Source organism: Pseudonaja textilis, chromosome 2 (assembly GCF_049901715.1).
Source record: "Pseudonaja textilis isolate UNSWEBS1 chromosome 2, rPseTex1.2, whole genome shotgun sequence".
Lineage (NCBI taxonomy): Eukaryota > Metazoa > Chordata > Lepidosauria > Squamata > Elapidae > Pseudonaja > Pseudonaja textilis.
In genome coordinates this window covers 49,403,530-49,428,325 of record NC_141991.1, presented here as the reverse complement: position 1 = coordinate 49,428,325, position 24,796 = coordinate 49,403,530, and the positions used below count along the sequence as shown (strand labels likewise).

The following is a 24,796-nucleotide window of genomic DNA, read 5'->3' as shown; positions in this document are numbered from 1 at the left end:
TTTTTTAATCTTTACCTAAAGAGATCTACTTCATAGACAGTTGGCAAAGCAATGGAGATTTGTGAATCTGCCTAAAAAAAAAGACAAAAAGCTTTTGATTCAGAGTAGCACCAGACAACAAAATAAACAATGATTTTTTTTATAATAAGCTTATCACATAAATTTGTAAGAATGCCTTCATTAGAGTCCCTACTTTTTTATCTCTTAACTTGTATACCACCTCAGTTACAAAATTACTCTGGGCAGTTTACACTATAGAATTAAAACTACTAACAAAAATAATAAAAGAATCAAGTGAAAAGGAGAAAACATGGCACATATCAGAAAAAGATAACTAAAACAAACTTACTTCCAACAAGCACCAATCACTACCTCTGTCTCAGAGGTTGTTGAAAGAACCAGGCTTTTATGGCTTTAAGCCATAAGAAGCCAAAGAGTCAGACTCATACAGACCTCAGAGGAATGCTGTTGCTCAGCATCTACTGAGATGATGTATCTCCAGGGTCCCACAAGATGAAGTGCTTTACAGCTGGGACCTGGAGTGTACCAACTCATCCAGAACTTACCAGCTGGACAGAAATAACAGTAGAAAGACTTTTGGCCTATTGGTAAATGGGGATAGGTTAGATGGGCAAAATTTGGAACATCCATAATTATTCATGTGGCTGTATTTTGGACTAGGTACCGTGTTTCTCACAAAATAAGGCCGGGCCTTTTTTTTTTTTTGAGCCCTGAAAAAACGGCTAGGCCATCTTTTCAAGGGTAACTTAATGCCCCCCCCTTGCATCCTCATCTAGAGTGCCCTGCGGGCAGCCTCGCCACCAGTGGCTCCTAACGGGTGATCATGGTGAAGCGCAGAGAGCTCCCTACTCCCACCAAACACCTTTACTGCAGACCCAAGACCTTTGGCACCCGCCGCTGTTGCTTTCCCTTCTGCCCATTCTGCCACCACGTTTGCAGCTGCCACTTCCGTGTTTGGAGTGCCGCTGCCATTTGGAGCACCGCCGCCACATTTGGAGCTGCCACTTCTGTGGTTGGAGTGCCGCTGCCATTTGGAGCACCGCCATCATGTTTGGAGCTGCCACTTCCGCCTTTCAAGCTGCCACTGTGTTTGGAGTGGCAGCAGCGCTCCAAATGGCGGTGGTGCTCCAAACAGCAGCAGTGCTCCAAACGCGGAAGCAGCAGCTCCAAATGCGGACATGGCAACTCCAAACAGCGGCAGTGCTCCAAACGCGGAAGCAGCAGCTCCAAACGCGGCGGCAGCTCCAAATGCAGACATGGGAACTCCAAACAGTGGCAGTGCTCCAAATAGCGGCAGCGCTCCAAATGCGGAAGTGGCAGCTCCAAACGTGGCGGCAGCTCCAAATGCAGACATGGCAACTCCAAACAGCAGCAGTGCTCCAAACAGCGGCAGTGCTCCAAACGTGGAAGCGGCAGCTCCAAACGCAGCAGCAGCTCCAAATGCAGAAGCGGCAGCTCCAAACGGCAAGTCCCCCCGCCTTTCCCCCTTATTTTGCATGTTTTAAAATAGGCCTAAATTTGGGGGGGAGGGGCTTAATTTGATTTTATGCCAATAAAACATGCTGGGCCTTCCTGTTGGTGGAGGCTGTATTGTTGGAGAAACACGGTATAGCTTCTGAATGGTTACAAGCTTCAAATAGAATACATTGCAAGAGTCCAAACAGGAGGTGATGATAGCTACAGGTGGAACTTTTACAGTGAGAGATCCAAACTTAAACTAAGGGATTTCCCAACTGTGAGAGCTATTAAGCAATCAAATAAGTTCGATTATTGAAGTTGCAGGTGCTCCATTATTGGAGGTTTTCAAGAACATATCAGACAGGCCTTTATTCAGAGGAGGAGAATTTCTACAATGGGCAAGAGTTTGAACTAGAACACCCTCCTTCTCCTTGATTCCATGAAAAGGTTTGAGAGCCCTTTATAGCCATTTGTAATCCTGCAATACCCCATCAAAAGCTTAATCTAAGTCTTATTAATAAACTGTCCTGATTAAACAATCAATACATACACTGATATACTATGTCATATTGTTTTTATTAAAAAAAGAAAGCTACCTGTCACTGTCCTATCCTGCATCTATAAGCTAACTTGATCCCTTTGATTAAGTCTGGTTCAATCCTTCTTGTCCCTTGGTGCTGTAGCAGATAATACTGGTTGCTGCTACACTCCAGCCACACTTCCTGACTTCTGGTGCTTCCACCCAAGGCCTCTCCCCATATTTTTCTTGACCTTCCTTCACTCCTGAACTCAATTATGTTTTGCTGCCTCCTCCTCCTGAGGGAGCTGCTGCTCTTGCTTGTTTTCTGCAGGTATGGCTGGCTGTTGATTCTGACAGACTGCAGCTGCACTTCAATCAGTCCAGCCTTCAAGGTCGCCTTCTTACCGTTTCAAATAGAAGGGGAGAGGGTGTGAAGAGAAAACAATTCTCCCCGTTTTTCTAGCTTAATCATCTAGGGCTTAAACTTTTTGTGCTGTGGTCTCCAGGGAATTTATCCCACTTGGGATCCTTCCTAGCATCACCCAATTGGACTCTTCTTCTCCTACCCTTCAGCCCGAGTCTTCTGCAGGCAACTGTCTCTAGAATTTCCTCTCCAACCTTCTCCCCACTTCCCCCAAAGACAGGCTTTCACATGCTGCTGACTCCCACAGCATCTTTGGGCTTGCTCCTTGTATTTTTATTTTTGTCTCTTTTCCTCTTCTTTAACTGTTCTTTTTTCATCTTCTAATACTTTGAAATCCAGCCCTACCTCTCCTGCCAGTCCAGCAAGCTCCCTTTTTGAAACTGTGTAGCTTTTAAAGAGAATGTTTATCTTCTCTAAGCTGGGCCCTTCTTGGTTTATCAAAGGAGGAGAGGAAAGGAAATGAGAGTTTTCGCCTCCACGCCCATCCTCTTACAGTATTATCTGTTTAACCAGAATCTCCTCTGCTAATTGGGCTTAGAAGCAGCTCTGTTCACCTTGTAGGTCACAGTACTGCAGGATTATGAATTGTTCTAAAGGCATCACAATTTTTTTCTCACCCCTTTCAGGCAAAAGGAGCAGGCTGAAGAAATAGGAGAGGCCCTCAACATATTTTTTCTTAAAGACAGGAAGTCGATTTTAAAGGGATGGGCTGAAAATAAATGACAACAGCAAGATGTATAAAAGTGAAAGTCTTCTCTAGAATGATAAAATCCCCTCAATATTTAAGTTATCTAAATTCTATTACATGGCTTTTAAAATGTGAAATTTTTGCAGAGTAGGATCCACTCACAGGAGGAGTCCTTATAATAGCCAACTATTTCCTCCTTCGTTTTCCATTGAAGCTGAATAGCTTATGTTTGCCGAATCTGAAATGCCTCCTTCCTTCAGCTCCCAAGACTCACTGTTGACATAGCAACTTGTTTTGGCAAATATTATAATATTAAGTTGCATTATCTAATTTATCTCCACCCAAAAAGATAAGTTTTCCTTCTCTACTATAATTTTACTAGCTTACTTTAAAAAAATATATACTCTAGAACTCCTGACTAAAATGTTAGGAAACGAAGTGTTTGAAGTTAGATCTTCGTATTGAGGAAATATTATTTTGTGAGTGAACTACCTGATGTGTCAACTGTAATACTTGAGTTGTTCCAGGCTTGTCATGACAGGTAGGAATCCGCACCTTAGGAAAAAAAAAAGTATTCTTCATTCAACTCAAATGTTAACTTTATTTACCTTTATTGTGCTCAATTAAAAGACCTCATACATCCTACAGAGGCAAAGAAATGGACTTTTAAAATGATAGGTATCTATGGAGATTCTCAGTCATTCAGATCATGATTGCCCCAAAGGTGCAACTGGATTTTCTGGTTTTTCTTGAAGACATTTCACTTCTCACCCAAGAAACTTCTTCAGCTCTGACTGAAGCTGATCATTTGCATTCATTTAGAGAGTCATTGAAGCCACTTGGAGATTTATCTCTGTCCTCAGGGTGACCTATGTAGCGCAAATGGGTGTGGAGCCTTGTTGGAACTGCTGAGAGAACTGTGTTGTAGACTGGAGATAGATGGTGCCATATCCCTCCCCAGACCACCACCTATTTTAAATACAATGAAGGTTTCTATAGACAAAAACACGGCAGCACCATGAGGACACCTGTGTCCCCCATTGTGGCCAATTCTACATGGAAGAGGTAGAAACCAAAGTCCTAAACTCCTTCACAGGAATTCCACCCACTCACTGGTATAGGTATGTGGATGATACTTGGGTCAAGATCAAAACACAGGAATTGGAAGTGTCACCAAATAAATCAACTCCGTGAACAGAGGCATCAAATTCATATGGGAAGATGTTACGGAAAAAGTCTACCCTTTCTGAACTGTGCAGTATACGAGGAAGACAGAAACCTTAACAATGAAGATTACAGAAAACTCACACACAGAGATCAACTTGATTCTCACCATCCACTGGAGCACCAAATGGGAGTTATCAGAACCTTACACCACCGAGCTGAAGGCATACCTACCAGCAAAGATGGTAAAGAAAAAGAACCAAAACACATCAAGGAAGCCTTCAGAACATGTGACTGTCCCAACTGGGTCTTCATCAAATCCCCCAAAATAAAAGACCCTATAGGAGCTCTTTCATAACAGAAGAGAACAATAAATGAAGCAATGTTGTCATCCCATACATTGCAGGAACATCTGAAAAGCTCAGGAGGGACTTCAGCCACCACAACATACATGCACACTTTAAACCCAAGAATACACTAAGGCAGAAGCTTGTTCACCCCAAGGATAAAACACCCAGATACAAATTAAGCAATGTGGTATATGCAGTACAATGCAATGAGCCATGTGCATCTGTACATTGGGGAAACAAAACAACTACTTCATAAATGCATGGCACAACACAGAAGAACAAACCCATCAGGACTAGATACAACAGTCCATCTGCATTTAAAAGACAAAGCCCACATTTAGGACAGAGAGGATCACTCGTTTGAAAGAGGGGTCAAAAAGGCCATCGAGGGGGATACTACACCATCTATCTTCAGTCTACAACACAGTCCTCTCAGCAGTTCCAAGAAGGCTCCACACCCATTTACAGGTGACCCTGAAGACCCAGATAAACCTCAAGGGGACTCAACAACTCTCTAAAACAGGGGTGTCAAACTGGATTTCTTCAAGGGATGGATCAGCATTGTAGTTCTTCTCCACAGGCCGCAGGAGCACAAGGGGGAGACCACAGGGGGGCGCACAGGGGGCTGAGGGGGCATTTTCAGCCAGGAGAGTGTTACAGGAGGCCGAAAATGAGGCACAGGAGAGCCACGGCAGAGGCACCATGAGCCGGTCCTTTGATATTTCCAGGCCAGCCCCATGGGCCTTGAGTTTGACACCCCTGCTCTAAAAGAATGCAAATGACTAGCTGTCTGCAAGGAATGTAATGTCAGCCTTGGAAGCCATATTTTACTTGGAATATAAATATTTTCATTCCCCACCATCCCGTCCGCGCTGAAGAAGCTTCTTGAATGAGAAGCGAAACATCTTCAAGAAAAACAAGAAAGTCCAGTTGTCTCTTTTTAAATGACAGGTCTAAGCACAATATTTAGAAACACACTATTTCTTTAGGATTTTATTTATACCAAGTTCTCCTTTAAGCATTCTTTTCCTCTCTTACTTGTGCAAGTATGAAGTATACATTTATAGTACTAAGGCTTTTAAAGAAATCGTTACTGTTTATATATATATATATATATATATATATATATATATATATATATATATATATATATATATATATATATATATATAAATATATTATATACAAAACATATTATATACAAAAAGATGTAGTTGGCCGAATTCAAACAACAAACAAGAATGGAAGAAATTTAAAATTACCTTAATTACAATGCCCACAATTGGCAAATAGAGTGTTTTCCTGGGACTGGTAGTGGCCATCGATCAATATCACTACAAGCTAAAGCAAAGGAGAAGTAATCAGATTTGTATATAGAAGACTTTATCAACAGTGCTCCTTAACATTTGTGAATAAAATGATTTATCTACTGAATTAAATTTCTTTGGGTTCATCCTATAGTTATCAGATTATCTGGATCAGCTGACAAACTGGCAACAGCATCCTCAGTAACATGTCAGTGATAGCAATTTTGAAGTCGAAGTCATGTTCTTCCGCTACTATTCACAAGTTATAGACTGGGTGAAAATTTGTAATTAATGTTTTTTTTTAAATATACCATATCACAAAACCATCAATATTACCAACCTGCTTCCAAGAAAGGTTCATTTTTCTCAAAATATTCAGGTGCAATTTGTCCAAGCACAGTGTTAAATAAGTGGATATAAGGCAGCTTGCTAATCAGAACTAAAGACTATAAGAGAAGCAAAATAATTCATAATTAGTTCTTCCAAAGCCACTATAATTTATATTAAGTATCATATTAGTTCCTCACTACATTCAGTTATTTTGCTTGTGGGAAGCCAACAGGAAATGTCAGAAACTGTGATTCTGACTCTGGCTCACTATGATATTGTAGTCACAAGCTGTGTAACTGTTCTGAGCCAAATCCTTGTCCAATAAAACAAACACGAACCAAAGAGAACAGAAACCCTTTTAATGATTCTTACGAATCCCCAGTTAAAAGGCTGCTGCAAACTAATTAACTTTGATAAGCACGAACCTTGCCAAAACTGTGTGAGGCTGCCAAAAATAACAGATAAGGTTACCTAGAAATATTTTACAACACAAGAGTCTTCAAATACCAACTAAGATACTGCAATGTCCACGAGGCTCGAGTTTCAAAACGTTTTTGCTTCCTGCAAAGAACGTCTGATTCACAGCTGGCTTTTATCTTTTTGAAGGATGGGCCATTACCTTGCAGCCTTACTCCTGAGTCGCCCGTGCTGCTGCAGCTGCTCTGCAGCAGTCCACTCCCTAATGATCCTGCCCCTCATCTGAGTCCTCGCTCTCCTCAGCTGTCCACACCTGCTGCTGGCTAACCACAACAGTAACCAGGTCATAATTATATGACTGTGGATACACTACAATGGCTGAAACTCTGAGGACCAGTCATTAACTCTCTCTCATTCAGTGCCATCGTAACTTTGAACAGTAGCTGAACAAATGGACATAACCTGAGGACTACCTGTATGTATTTACTTTTTTGGAGGGGAGTGTATATTCACAAGCAGATTTTATAAGCTAATTAGGCCAATATTTTCCAATGTGATTCAGGTAGGAACTTTAAAATTAGATGACCTCACAAGAGTTCAACTATTTTTTAAACAAATAAATTTCAAAATATTATTTATTTAATTTGGGGAACCATGGAATGCAGCCACCTCAGTAATGTCTATTCATTTTGTTGAAAGTCATATATGAAAATAATGGCAAAGGTAGAACAGGACAACGGATAAGGTAAGGCAATTGGTTTTGTGTTTTTGAATGCCTTTGAGTCAATATCCTTACAGTTCTTCTGGCAATACTTCAGAATTGTTTTCCCCTGTCTGTTTCTCAGAGTTGAGAGCGGTGGACTGGCCCACGGTCACCCAGATGGCCTTGTGTCTAAGCAGGAGTAGAACTCATGATCTCCCAATTTCTAGTCTAACTCTTCACACCATACAAGTTATCACTTATTTTGCTTAAAGATACCTAATTTCATTGGCTATGACCCAAATATGTACTGCAAATAGCATTGTGATTTATGTATTCTGGCCTTTCAGATTAGCCAAGGTAATGTGTTTATAACCTTAAACATAATATAGGCAATATTTTCCACCAATCTAAACAGAACTTTTTTTTAGTATATTTAGAAGACAACCATGAACAATTCAGCTAAAATTAAATTACCTTCTGAAAGTAACCTCGTTTTAATGTCTTGTCTTGTACTTGTCTAAAATACACATATCCATAAAAATAGGCAGGATCCCTCTGTAAAGGAAAAAAAACATTCCAAAAAACATGGAATACTTTCTGAGTAATGATGTATACTTAGCAGGTGCTTTTAAAGAAAATTTTATTAAAATCACAGGAAAATTATTCAGGATATTTACATTTTCAGACATAATGTCACTGTAAACATTTCATCAAACACATCTAGCTCATGCCTATGAAAATTAAGAACCTACTAGAGCTAACGTTTCTATAACTATACAACATTCCCTACACAAGTAGCCTATACAGGTAGTCCTTGACTTATGACCATGATGAAGCCTGCTCATTACGGTCATAATTCATGACTGTCATAAACCAGGTCATTTTTTTCAATAGTCATTAAGCGAATTATCATTCATTAAGTGAATCGATGATCGTTAAAGCGAAAGCCGTAGTCATTAAGCAAATCCATCGTTAGCATACAGAGTGTTTTTTCTGAAAACCGGAAGTAAACACCAGCTTTGGGCAAAAATTAAACCGTAGTCATAGAATCATGGGGCTCTGCAAATGGCCAAAAATGCAGTCCGACTGTCAAATGCCAAAATGGGTCTAGGAACTTTGGAACCGGGTTATAATTTCTTCAGGAGAGATCCATTATAAATCGGAATAGTTGCTAAGCAACTGGTTAAAAATTAAGAGCTACTTGTATTTTATATACTTCGTTTCTCAACTTTTTTTGAATTTATAGAAGAGGAACAAGTACTATTACATAATCTACAATCTGTGACAATATTACGTTACTTATGAGAAGTCTCCACGAAGTAAAAGGAATGCTTCTTTCCTCCCCCATCCCAATTTAATTTGTACTATAGGCATTTTGGACCACAAGTCTTTATCACCTTTACATAGTTGTAAATTACATAATTGTATGTAATGTTAATGCTGTACTGCACTCAATTTTTTATGTGCAGCTATTAAATAGTAGACAGAAGTGTTTTGAACTTTTATCCATTACAATTTGCCAGCCCTGAAGGGATTGGGTATGTCCTGAGATCAACTGGAGATCATTAATTCCCAGGATCCTCAGTGAAGTTCAGGGACAAAGAGCTCCCTGAAATCTAAAAAAGCTGAATATAACAGCATTATAATGAGACCCTCCCCAATACCCCAATTGTAGATCCAATTAAAGCTGTTTTAATTATTAGTATTTTAGCAGAAAGGATAATATGTTCATCATTAAAAGTTTTGAAAGTTATTGGCCACATGATGCAGGACAATGCAGCAGTACACTAAGCAATGTCTTATCAGGAACAAAACGTAACAATTGTACCATTAAAATACCATCACAATAATTAGAATTCGAATGACACTATCATGCCTGGACAAGATAAAACATCCTACTTTCCCAACCTTCAAGTAAATTGGTAGATCTCTGTCCAACTGATCCAGCAAACAGTGCCACGAAAGCTTTCTGCTAGAAGATTGCCGAAACCTAAAACAAAATTGTGTGTTTCCAAGGCAACCTAAGCCAAAAAGGAAAGAGGAGAAAAAACAGCAAAGGACTATACTGAGTCAGTAATATTTAAAAATAATTTATGTAACTTACTGGTGCTTCTAACAAATAATAATGTTTTAAAATGTTCCCTAAATGCCAAGCACAGTTCTAGGTAACTCCACGCATAGAAATCAAGTCTATAGTGTTTACATCGGAGAAAGGCTGAAGAAGCAGACAGTGCTGTTTTCCCCTAAAATGACTCTTGACTTCAGGAGTCTCCAACCTTGGCAACTTTAAGACTTTTGGACCTCAACTCCCAGAATTCCTTTCTGGCTGAGGAATTCTGGGAGTTGAAGTAAACAAGTCTTAAAGTTGCCATGGTTGGAGACCTCTGCTCTACTTGACAAAATCTAAGTACGATGCAGTCCTCTCTTGTTGAATAAACCCAAACACTATGGTTACTGCAGATTGTACCTCTTTTTCTCTGCCAATAAGGGATGTCCATAGATTATAATAAAAGAAAGTCTGCGGTGATCAAAGCTTTGCTTGTTTTTAGGTGCAATCCACATTAAAAAAAACACTCTGGCCACCGGGCTGCTTCTTTCTGCTTCTGCTTTTGGCTGCACGCAAGGAAAGCAGCAAAAGTCCTTCTTTCTCTCCCCCAAACTCCGCCAGAAATGAGTCTTTGGGATCCTGCAAGTCCTCCTGCTCCAAGAGGCTGTGCCGGTGCGACAAGTCTCACAAAGAGACTTGTCTCTGACAGACTCATTTCTGGTAGAGTTTAGGGGAAAGAAAGAAAGACTTCTGCTGCTTCTGCTGCTTTCCTTGCATGAAGCCAAAAGTCTCTCTCATTCCCTCTCTTTCCCTGAGAACAAAACTGGAGATGGTATCCTGTGATCCAAAATAAAGATCGATCAATTGGTAGGAAAAAGTGGGTGGGGAATTTTCCTGCATACTTTTTGGGGGATTTTCCCAGGGTCTCTGGTCTCCGGAATTTAAAATTATGAGTTTGATGGTCCCCAAGATCCAAAAGGTTGGAGACCTCTGATCTAAAGGAGACCCAAGTAAATTGGTGGAAACAGAGCAAATGCCTAAAAGACAGTAATCAGTGCCGCTACTCTAATTCTGACTGTTTTTCACCATTGTCCTGCCTACTACTTAGGTACTGTATGACTACTCATCTCCTTCTGTCTAGATGACTTAACAAGAACCTGTAACAGCTACTGAATTTGAGTTGCCAATTAAAATCATTGCAGATTCAAGCTTTACATCAAAATATTTCAGGGCAGCAACTTTTTTAGGAAGCACCATTTTAACTTTAATGTGATTTCAACTTCATTTCAAATCGGATGAAACTGGAAATCCATACACACTTCACCAGATGGAAGTTTTTTTTAAAAAAACAACCCAAGGTATTTTTTAGTATTCTAAAAGCTTCAAGAAAAATGAATATATTCCGCCCAAAAGTAAATTCAAAGTTATCAAGATTCACAATATGAAACATTTACACTATTGATGGCTGCACAGATTTCAGTATTTAAGAATCACCTATTTGTATAAAATTCTAATCATATAAATTAAAAACAATAAGGCAATAACAGGCCTTTTCTCTTTCTTTAGCATTAAGCTGATCCCCCAAAATTCATTTCACTTAAAATTGTTAATAAAAGAAATCTTAAGATAGTGAGATGGGTGACATATAAATAAACAAATTTGATTCTTAACAGAAATAATCGTTTTAAAAAGGAAATCCCACTTTAGCATCTTTATCTCACAAGAGAGAAATAATTTAAATTCTCTTCATAAATATCTAGGTAAAGTAAGATGAGAAGCCAATGGGGAGTTATATAATTTGATGAAATATTCTTGCAACTTCATTAAATCATTATCATTCAAACTCCAATATATTTGAGCAAGCAATTTTAATCCAAAAAGCAAATTCAATCAAAACTATTTCTGGTAAATGGGAAAAATTATCTTTTTCTCAAGTATCATAAAATCTAAATGCCAACAAGGAATTGCAACATAGCTTGACCAAGGCAGAATGTTTGCATAGGAGTATACAAAATAATTAATTCTTACACACTTACTTCGAAACATTTTGTGATGGAACATTTTACACACTTGGGAATCCAAGCCAAACTCTCTCAAGCATATTCTAGGCCTTTTCCTTAGAGCTTCTACTAATGTTTTCACAATCAATAATGATAATAAAGATTACTGGTACTTTTATTTTTGAAAAATTAAAAATAGCCTATAAAATATTTACCAAATTGCTGGCAAAAAAAGAAACCCTGTAACCTATATTCCAGAAAACATCCAAGGCATTTGAACAACCAACAAGTATTTTACATTTATTTAAAAATATTTTAATACATTTAAGTAATTTATAAACAGATTTATTTAACTAACCTTATGTAGCCTTATGCTTATGTCACAATTTAAACTACTGCCCTAGGGTAGGGATTAACCTGAATCCTTTTGAATATTGTAAAATATTCTTAGCTGCTGGTGTCCACAGTTACCAACATTATGCTAAAATGACACAGGTGCCTGTTCTGCTGACTCACAGCATTTGTGTGATGATATGATTACAAACATGTTTTTTGCTTTTTCCCATTTATTTCCTATGGATGTCCACATTCTTAATTATCATTTGTAACATTATATGTATTGCCCTCAAAACAGTATAGTCATCTTAAGGTAGTTCAAGCAGCTAAACAAACTGTACATAGTTTGAATATATATAAAGTTTCTAAAATGAAAAGTAAAGAAATTTATCATAAAAAATATTGAATAATCTCAGTTAAAATCTATAATTAGTTAGAGCCAACAACTACAATTCCTCATGTAAAATTCCAGGTACAACCACTACAAATACTTCAAGAATTTTTTTTCACATGTACTACAAGCATGCAATTTTAAGCTATTGCTAAGTGATTTCTAATCATTAAGATACCTGCAAAACTCTTACTCTCAGTGCAAACTGAAATTATTTTATTGAATAGACATAAGAAGTTTTCAGTACTATACTGGGCACATTATTTAGGATCAGTTCTCACCAATTTCAATAGGACTTGCTTTTGAATAGGTACACAGAGGATTGTACATGCAATCTTTGTGCCAGGACATTTGCAATGTTATATATTGGGGGGGGGGTTGGCGTCAATGAAATAAAAATGACAGGTGCAAAAGTGCAGTTGAAGCCCCATCCCTGGGGATCCTTTTGACATATGTTGCACACATGAAATACATTAAGAGGCAAAGCTTTGATTGCCACATTGTCCCCACCATTTTGATATTGCTGAGTCCTCCTCTGGATACTTCTTTTTGCAACTCTGCATTGTTATGGTTGAGCTTACACCCAATGCTAAGTTATGGTTTGCTTAACCACAATTATTGACTAGATTAAAGCTGGCTTGATTTGCACAACATGCTAGGTCATAATTTACAACCTAAATGGCTTCTCATAATATGCAATATTACAAAAAAATCAAATAACTTTATGGGTTAGTACAATGTATGACTTAAGCCTATCAGGAGTATGTGAAGCATTGAGAGGAAGTTTCTGGAGCAAGCAAAGTATTTGTCAAAATTTCCTGCTGGGAATATTGAGGCAATCACATTTCTTAGAAGGTCAGCATGGCCTTTTTGAGGCCATTTCCACGTCTTCAGGGCAGACATGTGTATGTGCAAAAGGCACTTCTGTTGGACAAGACTTCCAAGCTGTGACCCTGAACATTTTAAGAAATGCAACCTTCTGAATACTACAAACAGTTATGGAAAAAAATCCTCCTCCAAATATTTTACATAATTCTGGAATCCAATTACACCTTTTATCACAACAGTATCCTAACTTTGTCTGAAACAGTCAGATAAAAGGGTACTTCTTATCACTCATACTTGACTTCATAAAACTGTGAAATAAAGATAAAATAAAATAAAAACAGTTCTAGCTAAACAGAAATATTTTATACAAATATATATGTAAGTAGCATACATATCTGATTACCTGAATTGGAATCTGGGAAAGACAAATAGCAAATATTGGTTTTCTAGGGGAGAAAAATAGAAGTTACATTTTGGAGGGGAAAATATATTTTATAAATGTCTTCTAAATCGTTTTACTCACCTCTTTATCTGTAAGTTTTGAATGCTGTGGATATATGACCTGTAAACGAGAATTTTCATCAGTCGAGAAAAGAAAGTATTCTATTAATTTATCACATAGTGCACAGGACCAGGTATCAATTTGACTGGGTCCTGGTTATTACCAAAAAGTAGCACACACACTCTTAACTTATATGTATTCCTAATTCAAAGGTACTACATATTCAACACCAAATGCATCCAATAAAACTTTTCCAAATTAATATTTCCCAAGCAGTTCTAACAATAATCATGTCAAATAATGACCTGGCACGTTTAACAGATTTTATAAACTATTTTCACTGGCTTCCTAACGTAGATTAATATTTCACCTTAATTATTATAGTATTTGAAAAAAAAAGTGCAAAACTGCCATGCTTCTTTATTCTTTTGATTTATAAAATGTTTCACTCTTACTTGGCTCAAAAGGTGTTTTTTTTAATGGGGGGGGAGCTAGAGAAGTGTTCTTTTTGAGCCATCCTGTCCTTAAGAAAAGCAAAAGCAAGCTGCGAAAATTACAAGGATCAGGAGAATGGCTAGAGCAACTTAACTGATTAGACTTCTGGAACCTGTTATAATATGTATGGGAAATTCCAAATCTGCTCATCAAATCTAAAAGTTCACTAATTTGAGTTCTAGGCTACTTAATGCCTAAAAGCTGGGTTACTGAATGTTGCTGGAAAAAAAAATGCTGTTGAGAGTGTAACTTGTATCACAAGATGCTTATAATTTCATTAAACTCAAACGTAAGATTTATTTAGTAAATACATGTCCCAAGTCCTTTTTCTTCTAACAGCTCTCAGAGCTGTAGAATACTTAAAACTGGGTTATGATTTATTCAATTGTTTATACTCTTCAGAATAAAAAATGGGGCTAACTAATTTATTTACTATGTGATTGAAAGTTATAGCAATTGAAATTTTTGGAGGGTATCAGGTTAGGCAACACCACTATACTGTATTACAAAAGTGATACAGTGTGAGAAAACTATATACAGTTTTCAATTTGTAACATAGATCTATGGGGACATTTCATAAGTAGAGACAAGGGCAAATGATTCTTAGATGATAAGTTTAACAATACATTAAATGTCAGTCTAAATTTATCAACACTACGCTGCATTGAATAAAATGACCCTTTATCCCTATTCCTTTTCAACAACAAAAGTTGTAGTTTTATTTACAGCTAGTCCAGTCCAGAGCAAACTCACATTCAGTAAACTCTACATATGGAAATTAACTACCTGATTAAAGTTGATTCATATTTAACTCCTGCCACATGCTCAATAATTCCTATCTGAAATACAAAACCTACCCAGTATAAATCACAAATATTAGCTTTATAAAAGTAGCAACATATGGAACATTATACTTCCAATGTGACTTCTAGGCAATTCATTTGCAACCGCATATTTGTTCAAATCTCAGATTATATTCCATTTTCCCGTCTAACTGTGCCATTCTTCACTGGCTATTCTCATCCCTTAAGGTATGGCATGAAGGCTCGAAGGCACCGTGCAGTCGTCAACAGAAGACAAGCTAGACCTGCAAACTGCTGCCCCTGTGATTGCACAGCTTGTCCTTGGAATTTAGACACACGTTTATCTTCATACCTGGAAGGCTTCCTCAGCAATCCTCAATTGTGGAATAACCATCAGCAACGAAATGCAACCTGTGGGATTGTTCATGCAGATTCCTGTATTTTTCAGGGACGTCTCTAAAAACTACAGCCATTCTGACCACCACATTTGGACAAAAAGCCATATCAATAAATCAACATTACCTAAGTTGCCATAAGCAACCCAGAGCTCTCTAGAAGGGGAGAAATGAAAACAACAGGCAAATCTATTTGAACCCCCCCCCCCCAAATGTATGTTTATTTTTCAGGCTGAATGAAAACACTGCTTGCATTAAAAGACCTGCGACTCCAGAGAGAAGGGTTCGTTATCGTTCAACGGCAAGCTTCCCCCCCCCCCTTCCCTCCTGCTTAACTCCACGCGAAGTGGTGGTGGTCCCGGCTGTTATTTTCAGCGTTGCAGATTGGAAAAACGCTGCGGAATTCTTGTGCTAGCTGTTTGGTGCACGCCTCAGGGGAGAAGAAAGAGCCTCTCCCCGACTTTCTGGATGCCTGGCCTCTGGACCTCTCAGCGGTCCGCATCTCATAAAAGCAACCAGGCACAAAAGGCTTCCTTCGCCTGGGGTTTCTTCGCCGAGCAAGCCGGCAAAGGAGCGCCGCTTCTCCGCAGAGCGGGACGTCCTGCCTCGCCCGAGCGGCATATCCGACCTAGCCCTCGCCTGGGTGGCGCGGCGCGTCACCCACCTCCACAGCTTGGCCGAGCTCCAGATCAAAGCCCACCACGCACACGCAGTGCAGCCAGGCCGAGAAGCGGTCCCAGGGCAACACCGGCGGCGTCAAGGACGGACTGGGCGAGCCATCTTCGCCTTCCTCCGCCCCCGGGGAATCCGCCAAGCCTCCGCTTCCGCCCTCGGCCGGCTTCTGCAGCGACATGGCGCTCGGCAGGGTTGCGCTGGCGGCTCTGCCGCCGCAGTCTCTATCACAACCAGCCGAGCTCCTCTCGCCCTCAATTTAAGACGCGGCGGCGTCTCTTCCTAGCCCCGATTCCGGAGGAAGAAAGCCCGCTTGACGCACGTCTCTTCGGGGCCACCGCCTCCCCGACGCTCGGTGGGAAAATCCACAGCGACTTGAAAGGAGGGAAATGGAAGAGTCCAAATTTAAGCGATGGGGGGGAGGGGAAATGGGGCGAAGGGAGGGGACTGTGGTACAGTTGCGCGGAGGAAAGGAAGTTTCTAAACCAGTGTGGTACAAAGGGAGGGCGTTGAAAGGTTCTCTCCCATCTCCCTTCAGATGGAATGCAAGATTCTTGGGAAACAGCAAGGGTGGTATGGATGCAGGGAAAAGTCCTTTGAGTTCAATCCAGAACGTGTGGGCTTAAGAACTTGTTTCTTAAATCGGACGCATTTGTACTCCAGCTTGGATAAGATAACTTTATTATCTTTTTTTTTTTACTGCTGAGCACACTGCCCTAACCCCCTTTTTAAAAAAATAAAAAGGTTTTTTGTTTTAACAACAAACATAAAACATAAAGATAAAACAACAAATAAAACCTTTCAGTTCTACAGTGTGTCGTTGGTACATATTTCTTGCGCACAATATCTATAGTCTTTTCCTCTTAGGTTTACATTCATATTATTACATTAATTAACTTTCCATGTCATATTTATATTATTGTTACACCATCCTCAGACTTTAATTAACACTGCCCTAACCCTAACCCTTGAACTACGCCAGCTATGGTTGGACTTAAGCGTAGTACACAAAATTATCTGCTATAATGTTCTACAAGTCAATGACTACTTCAACTTTAACCACAACAGTACAAGAGCACACAACAGATACAAACTCAATGTAAACCGCTCCAAACTTGATTGCAGAAAGTACGACTTCAGCAACAGAGTGGTCAATGCTTGGAATGCACTACCTGACTCTCTTGTTACATCATCTAACCCCCACTCCTTAACCTCAAACTATCTACTATTGAGCTCACCCCATTCCTAAAGGGTCTGTAAGGAGCGTGCATAAGTGCACCATCGTGCCTACCATCTCTTAGCCGTGTTTCTGTGAATCCTAGGTAAGAAATTGCAAACAGATAGGTTTGTATTCTTTTTTCTTTTTATTGTTCCTAGTACAGTAACTGGCAAGCACAGTTGAACTGAACAAGATTAGCACTGAAATCAATCATCTTTCAGTGTAATTTATCCCTTCACTCCGCCCACCTAATCGCTGCCTATCTCCGCCCTGCACTCGTGTCCCAATTATCCTATTAACACTATAATTCTATGGTCTACATCAGGCTTGTCCAACCTGCGGCCCAAGGGCCGCATGCGGCCCAGGTCACCTTGTAATGCGGCCCAGTGCCCACCCCAACCTTTGTGCCAGAGCCAGTGAGGAGGAGGAGGAGAAGCAGGCTCGAGGCAGGGCGAGGCGAGCGCCAGGCCAAGCAGCAACAGAAAAAGCAGGCGCCGTCAGAGCGCCACCTCCTGCTGTTTCCACCACCGCCATCGCCGCCACTTCTGCCCCCGCCGCTTCTGCCCCGCTGCCACTTCTGCCCCTGCCGTCGCTGCCACTTCTGCCCCTGCCGCCTCCGCTTCTGCCCGCCACCACTGCTGCTTCTGCCCCCACCGCCACTGCCCCGCCGCTGCTTCTGCCCCCGCCGCTGCTGCTGCTTCTGCCTTCCAGTCCTGCCTCATCCAGCCGGGCCATTTGCAGGAGGAGAGGTAGGCGCGAGGTGAGGCGAGCTTTCTCCCCCCACAAAATTTGGCCGGAAAATAAACCATGATAAAAAACCGTGATAAAAAAACTGTGATAAAAATAAATAATTTTTAATAAATAATTAATAATAAAAACATCTCACTAACTTCATTTCCAAATAAATTTAATATGTTAACTATGTTTTCTATGGTTTTTTTGGATGATCAGGTATTGTTACTGTTATTTTATTTTATGTGTGCCCCAAACCAAATTTTCATCTTCTAATGTGGCCCAGGGAAGGTGAAAGGTTGGACACCCTGGTCTACATCGCAAACTAACTAAGCCACGATTCCCAACTACCCCTTACTCTTCCTGTTCCTGCAGTTGCTCTCTCTTAATTTATTTACCCACCCTGCCAAAAGCTGTCTTTATGAATTTATTAGTATGATGTTCCTCTTCATTAATGTTGCATTGCTGAGTGTGGGAATGTAATGAAGTGTTTGTATTCCCCCCTCATCAACCTAAACTAGTCAGTGTGCAGACATCATCTGGTAGGAATGTTTGTTTTTGTTTCATCCCTTTCAAGCCCTTAATTTTCCAATGTTGTTTCACGAAGCGACAGGCTGCCCCCTCTACCACTGGTCTCCCTGGAAATGAAACAGAGGGGATTAATATCTTATATTTCATTAGCGTTGTTATGTTTCCATTTCTTTATGTGGATTTTTTTTATGAAACCATTGACATAATGGATCATAGACATCATAGCTGTTAACGTATGATGCTCTTCCATTTTATCAAATATTGTAACTTTCCCCTATTCTTTCTGGAATCTAATACTTCCCCTGCCTCATATTGATCGTCTTTTATTGGACCAGGAAGTATTTGTGGTGAGCCTTTATATATACGTTTTAATAAACTGCAATGAAACACAGGATGTATTCTTTTATATCGTGATGATAGTTTCAATTGTACAGTCACCGGATTAATTACCTTTACAATTGGGAATGGTCCAATAGATTTTGGCCCTAATTTCTTACAAGGAAGATCCAGATTTATATATTTAGTGGACAGATATACAAGATCTCCAATGTGGAAAGATTTTTGTTCACTTCTCTGTTTGTCAAATTGTTTTTTACATGCAATGAAGGCATCCTGTAAGGCTTCTCTTACATATTTCCATGATTGTTGTATTTGTTCATACCACTGCTTCTGCATTACTGGTGTCTCTGTGTTATGTGGCAATTCTGGAATTGGTAGTAACTCACTTTCATATACTATTTGAAATGGGGTATATCCTGTGCTGCTACCTATAACGTTATTATAAGCGAACTCTATGAATGGTAGTAATTCAGACCAATCGTTTTGTTGATATGATACATAACACCTTAGATATCGTTCTATGGCCACATTGGCTTGCTCTGCAATGCCGTTCGTACTCGGGTGATAAGCAGTACTTAACCCCTGCTATGAGCCTATCGTTTTCACAAACTCTCTCCAGAATCTGGCTGTAAATTGTACCCCTCTCTCTGAAATAATATGTCTTGGTACACCATGTAAGCAATATATATGTTTTAGAAACAAACCAACTAATTTCTTTGCAGAGGGTATGCCTTTACATGGAATGAAATGTACCTGTTTTGAGAACAGATCTATTACGGTCCATATTACGGTGAACCCATGACTACAAGGTAAATCTACAATGAAGTCCATGGCAATATCCTGCCATGGTTTAACTGGATCAGACACTTTTTGCAATAGTCCTAAAGGTTTTCCAGGACGGGCCTTACTACTAGCACATAGTTTACATTTTCTAATGTAACATTCAATATCTCCCCTCGTACCTGACCACCAAAATTATCTCTTAACTAGATGTAACGTTTTAAGATATCCGTAATGACCAGCTTGTTTGCTATCATGGCACCTTTTAAGTACTAGTTCACGTAAGGTAATCGGTATATATAATTTTGTTCCTTTCCAAGCTATTCCATCAGTGATAATACATTGTGTTTCATTTTTCTGTAACCAGGGATCTTTTTCTAAAGCTTTTGGTAGGTCATCTACTACTTTATATTTTAATGTTTGTATGGTATCTTTACCCTGTATAATAGGTTGTATCAGAGTTTCTCTTTTACTATCATATTGTGGGAGTCGAAATAATGCATCAGCTAGAAAATTTTTCCCTGCAGGTACATATTTCAAAACAAAATTAAACCTCCAAAAATAAAGTGCCCATCGAATTTGTTTGAGGGATAGCTTGCGAGGGGTTTGTAGAGCTTCCAAATTTTTATGGTCGGTCCAGACCTCAAATTGTTCTTTTGAACCCTCCAGGAATTGCCACCATCTTAGAGCAAATGCCTCTTTCTCCCAGATTGCCCAGTTTCCTTTGGTTATACTAAATTTACATGAGGTGTACACCGTTATCATTCTTTTGTAATAAAATGGCCCCTATTGCCACATCACTGGCATCTGCCTGAATGATGAATAGTAATTCTGGGTTTGGACATTTTAGCCCCGGCACTTAAACAAACATCTGTTTAATGGTATCAAACGCCTGTTGACATTCCTCTGTCCATAGTATAGCTTGTCCGGGTTTGGAGTTATTTTTCTGTTTGTTATTTGTTTTTAGCAAATCCATTAAAGGGAGAGCTATCATAGCAAAAGAGGGAATGAACTGCTGGTAAAAATTGGCAAAACCCAAAAAACTTTATAACTGTTTTCGGGTTGTTGGTGCTTTCTGATCTAAAACCGTTTTTACCTTCATGGAGTCTATTTGCAATCCCTCTGCGGATATTCTATATCCTAAATAATCCAACTGAGACTGATGAAATTCACATTTAGACAACTTTACAAATAATTGGATGTGTAACAATTTTTCCAAGACTTGTCTTACCAAATGTACATGTTCATCCATTGTTTCAGTATAGATTAATATATCATCCAGATATACCAAAACACCTTTGTATAAATGCTCATGCAAAATACCATTAATCAATTGCATAAAAACAGCAGGCGCTCCCTGTAACCCGAATGGCATAACCCTAAACTGATAGCTGCCTAAAAGACAGTTAAATGTAGTTTTCCATTCATCACCTGCTCAGATTCTCACCCTATAATATGCTTCCCAAAGATCTAATTTCATAAATATTTTCCCATGAGCTAATGTTGATAACAGATCTTTAATTAAGGGTAATGGATACAATGGTTCTTTGCATACGGCATTCAGACTGCGGAAATCTACGCATAATATTAATCCTCCATCTTTTTTTCTCTCTAAATAATACTGGAGCTGTGATATGTGCTCTACCTGGTCTAATAAACCCCCTTGCCAAATTAGTGTCTATGTATTTTCTCATTTCATCCATTACTTATGGGGTCATGGAATACATTCGTGGTTTTGGTAATTTAACACCAGGAAGCAACTCAATGGCACAGTCGGTTGGTCTGTGGGGCAATAATCGGTTACTTCCTGTTTCATTAAAAACTTCAGCTAAATCATGATGTTCTGGTGGATAGCCTGGATTTATAATGTTAGGCATTAAACCAGCCGTTGTTTCACTAGGTGGCTCAGGACTTTCTATTAACTTGATTTTTCTGAACCCCCCCTTCCCATAAAATAGTGGGTCCCCATTATCCAGCCATGCCAACCCAAGAATTACTGACTCAGTCATTTGGTATACTACAACAAATGAAATGTTTTCCCAATGATCCTCCATTTTCATTTTCATTGACTCAGTATGATACACAGCTGGTTTTCCACCTAATATTGATCCATCTATTTATTCAAACTTTATAGGAGTTTTTAACCAGATCAGTTTTAAACCTAATTTTTCCACGATCTTATATGTTATTATACATCTTGTACAACCAGAATTGATTAAAGCTCCCATATCCAGGCTTTTGGTTGTTTTTATGTTGGTAAGAGTGATGGATATTATAAAAGGTGGAATAGGTTTACTTACCATAGGATCCTCTATTGCAGGGGTTCCCAACCTGGGGTGCTTGCACCCCCTGGGGGTGCGAGATGATATTCCAGGGGGTGCGAGAAAAGTCCAGGTAAATAATAGGATATTGGCTATATGTTGGCATTTTTATTTATTATTTATTTCAAGGGGTGAGAGGTTCGAGTGAAATTTCTTTAGGGGTGCAGGGCGAAAAAAAGGTTGGGAACCACTGCTCTATTGTCTCATCTTCACTTTCTATGTTTTGCACCAAAACCTTTCGTGCGGTAGGCATAGTGTCATCTAATTTTATTTTAGACTCCACAGTTGAATCCTTCTGCCCTACCCTACTGGAACATTCAGGTGTTCATTTATTTCTATCTCCATCTCTGTTCTCTTCTTGAACCTGTTGTCTCATTCGTCTCCTTGGACTCGATAAAGGAGGTATCAGACATTCAGCCACGCGATGCCCCGGTTGATTACATCTATAGCACCGAAACGTGCCCCTACCAAACAGTACTTTACTGGGTGGACTTGGATGAAGAGATGGAATATTAGGTCGTACAATGGGCTGGACTCATGGACTGCTGTCCCCCCTCTCTCTTTCAATCTATGTGGTCCCGAATCTAATTCCACCACAGCATAGTACCAGTCCTGCAGTTTAGGTGGCAAGCCTCTATATAAGCAAGCTTGTCCCAACGCATACTCTAAACCTTCCCTAAACAGATGTATTAACAATCTTTCTGGACAGGTGGGAACTCTTCCAGCAGCTCATCGAAACTGCTGTACATATTCCACTACTGGTCGACCCCGCTGTTTTACCGCTAATAGATCTTCCTCCACCTGTTTTAACTTCAAATCATCATCAAACCTCTGACTTAACGCTTCCAGGAATAATCCCACATCCAACAGCACAGTAGATCGTACACAATGTAAATCGGCGGCTCATTCCCCTGCTTCTCCATCAAGTACACTGGTGAGGGCTACTATCAACACCCATTGGGATGGATAGTATTTGCCATACAGGTCAACATAATTTATCACCTGTGCAAGGTAAACAGCTACTCCATTGGGGTCTCCACTAAAAGTTGCTTGCAATTGAGGAGGACCCCAACGGCCTTGCGGACTCCATAATGTTCTACTAATGTCCTGTTGGTCCTCCCCATGGCCCCAGTCTGTTATAGAGTCAGATGTTCTCCTTCCTGGCATACCTTTTTGACCAGGCGCTGCAGAAACAGTATCCAAAAACTTCTTTGAGCGCAATTCCTGTCTTTCTAATGGTTTCATAGCTTCCAACCCCAGAGTTACAGGGCTAGAACTTCTTAAAGGTTTACCTACTAATGTACTGCGCTTCATATAATGACCCACTTCCTTAGACAAAGGATCCATAGAAGCTTCCTGAACAAACAGTTCTCCAAATTGGAAATGTAATATATCTAATGTAGTACTACCTGGAGGCATTCCGTCATCAATCCCTGGCCATCTCCTCACCCTCCAGTCCTCCATTGCCATACCCCTTCCATAAGTAGTTCGTTGTCTTCTCCAATCCTCTATACTTTCTTCTGCCACTTTATGTGGCTCGTACCGACTTTCTGGCCTTTGCCCTTACCACAGGCTGAGCTAATGCTTGGGATGGAGGACCCCTCTTCTGTTTCATTTTTCCTCTCTTCAACATCTACATTAACCTCCTCCGTTTTTTCTGCCATTGGCAACTCTGGCTCCAACCCTTCAGCCATTTCACAAAGTCCAATAGCAGTTTAACAATAAACAAGTGAGTGCTAACCTTCTCTTAGCCCTGGTTCTGTGAATCCTAGGTAAGAAATTGCAAACAGATAGGTTTGTATTCTTTTTTCTTTTTATTGTTCCTAGTACAGTAACTGGCAAGCACAGTTAAACTGAACAAGGTTAGCACTGTAATCAATCATCTTTCAGTGTAATTTATCCCTTCACTCCACCCACCTAATCACTGTTTATCTCCACCTTGCACCCGTGTCCCAATTACCCTATTAACACTATAATTCTATGGTCTACATCACAAACTAACTAAGCCACGATTCCCAACTACCCCTTACTCTTCCTGTTCCTGCAGTTGCTCTCTCTTGATTTATTTACCCACCCTGCCAAAAGCTGTCTTTATGAATTTATTAGTATGATGTTCCTCTTCATTAATGCTGCATTGCTGATTGTGGGAATGTAATGAAGTGTTTGTATTCCCCCCCTCATCAATCTAAACTAGTCAGTGTGCAGACAACATCTGGTAAGAATGTTTGTTTTTGTTTCATCTCCTTCAAGCCCTTAATCTTCCAGTGCTGTCGAGCGAGTTGTTTCACGAAGCCCGACACCGTCCCTATCCTATTGTCCCTATTTATTCATACCTATTTCCTGTATTCTTACTCATGTTTATACTTATACCTATTATCTTGTAAGCGATTGACAAATCAAATAAATAATAAATAAATAAAAGTGTATTATCTACCCAAACACATACATAACACACACACACACATAACACACACATACACACACACACACACATACACATGCTATATACATACAAAAATATACACCTGCATCTCATGTATGTGTGTGTGTGCATGTGTGTGTGTGTATTAATCACTGTCCATTTTGAATACTTAGTGGAAAGAGGAAACTTGCGAGTTCACAAGGTTGATGCTATATGGAACAAAACCGACTGATGTTTTGCTTTGGATAGCTCAAAGTCCCTTCCCAGAAGGTAACAAGGAAAACAGATCATGAAGAGGATGTGTAGTGTCCCAGACAATCCTGCAGACTCTGCTCAAGCATCGCTTACGTGCTATGTCCTGGATAGATAGAATTTTCTGCCATCCTCACCATTCTCTGCACTAGTGTCTGAAGCAGTAGTGCTTCCAAATCAGAGAGTAATGCAATATGGCAGGATGCTCTCTGTCGTCCCTCTATAGAAGATGATTAGGACAGTGGAAGAAAGATGAAGTGGAAGATCTTGACATTTGGTCTAGTTTTCTATAGCAAGGCTTCCCCTCTACACTCTTCTGATGCTTTCTAGATGGATAGGATTTTTTGCT

The 24,796-nt window shown here is 39.7% G+C and overlaps 1 protein-coding gene across 1 annotated transcript in view; it reads right to left on the bottom strand.

The window, feature by feature from the left end:
• DENND6A (DENN domain containing 6A) overlaps nucleotides 1-16,176 on the bottom strand; it is a 30,689-nt gene extending 14,513 nt beyond the window's left edge. Inside the window, 10 exon segments of the mRNA XM_026723668.2 lie at nucleotides 16-71; nucleotides 3,604-3,666; nucleotides 5,888-5,925; nucleotides 5,928-5,966; nucleotides 6,273-6,378; nucleotides 7,857-7,937; nucleotides 9,291-9,403; nucleotides 13,388-13,430; nucleotides 13,508-13,546; nucleotides 15,844-16,176. Coding sequence (XP_026579453.2) covers nucleotides 16-71; nucleotides 3,604-3,666; nucleotides 5,888-5,925; nucleotides 5,928-5,966; nucleotides 6,273-6,378; nucleotides 7,857-7,937; nucleotides 9,291-9,403; nucleotides 13,388-13,430; nucleotides 13,508-13,546; nucleotides 15,844-16,032 — 767 coding nt within the window. The 5' untranslated portion in view covers nucleotides 16,033-16,176.
• Nucleotides 16,177-24,796: the final 8,620 nt, after the last annotated feature.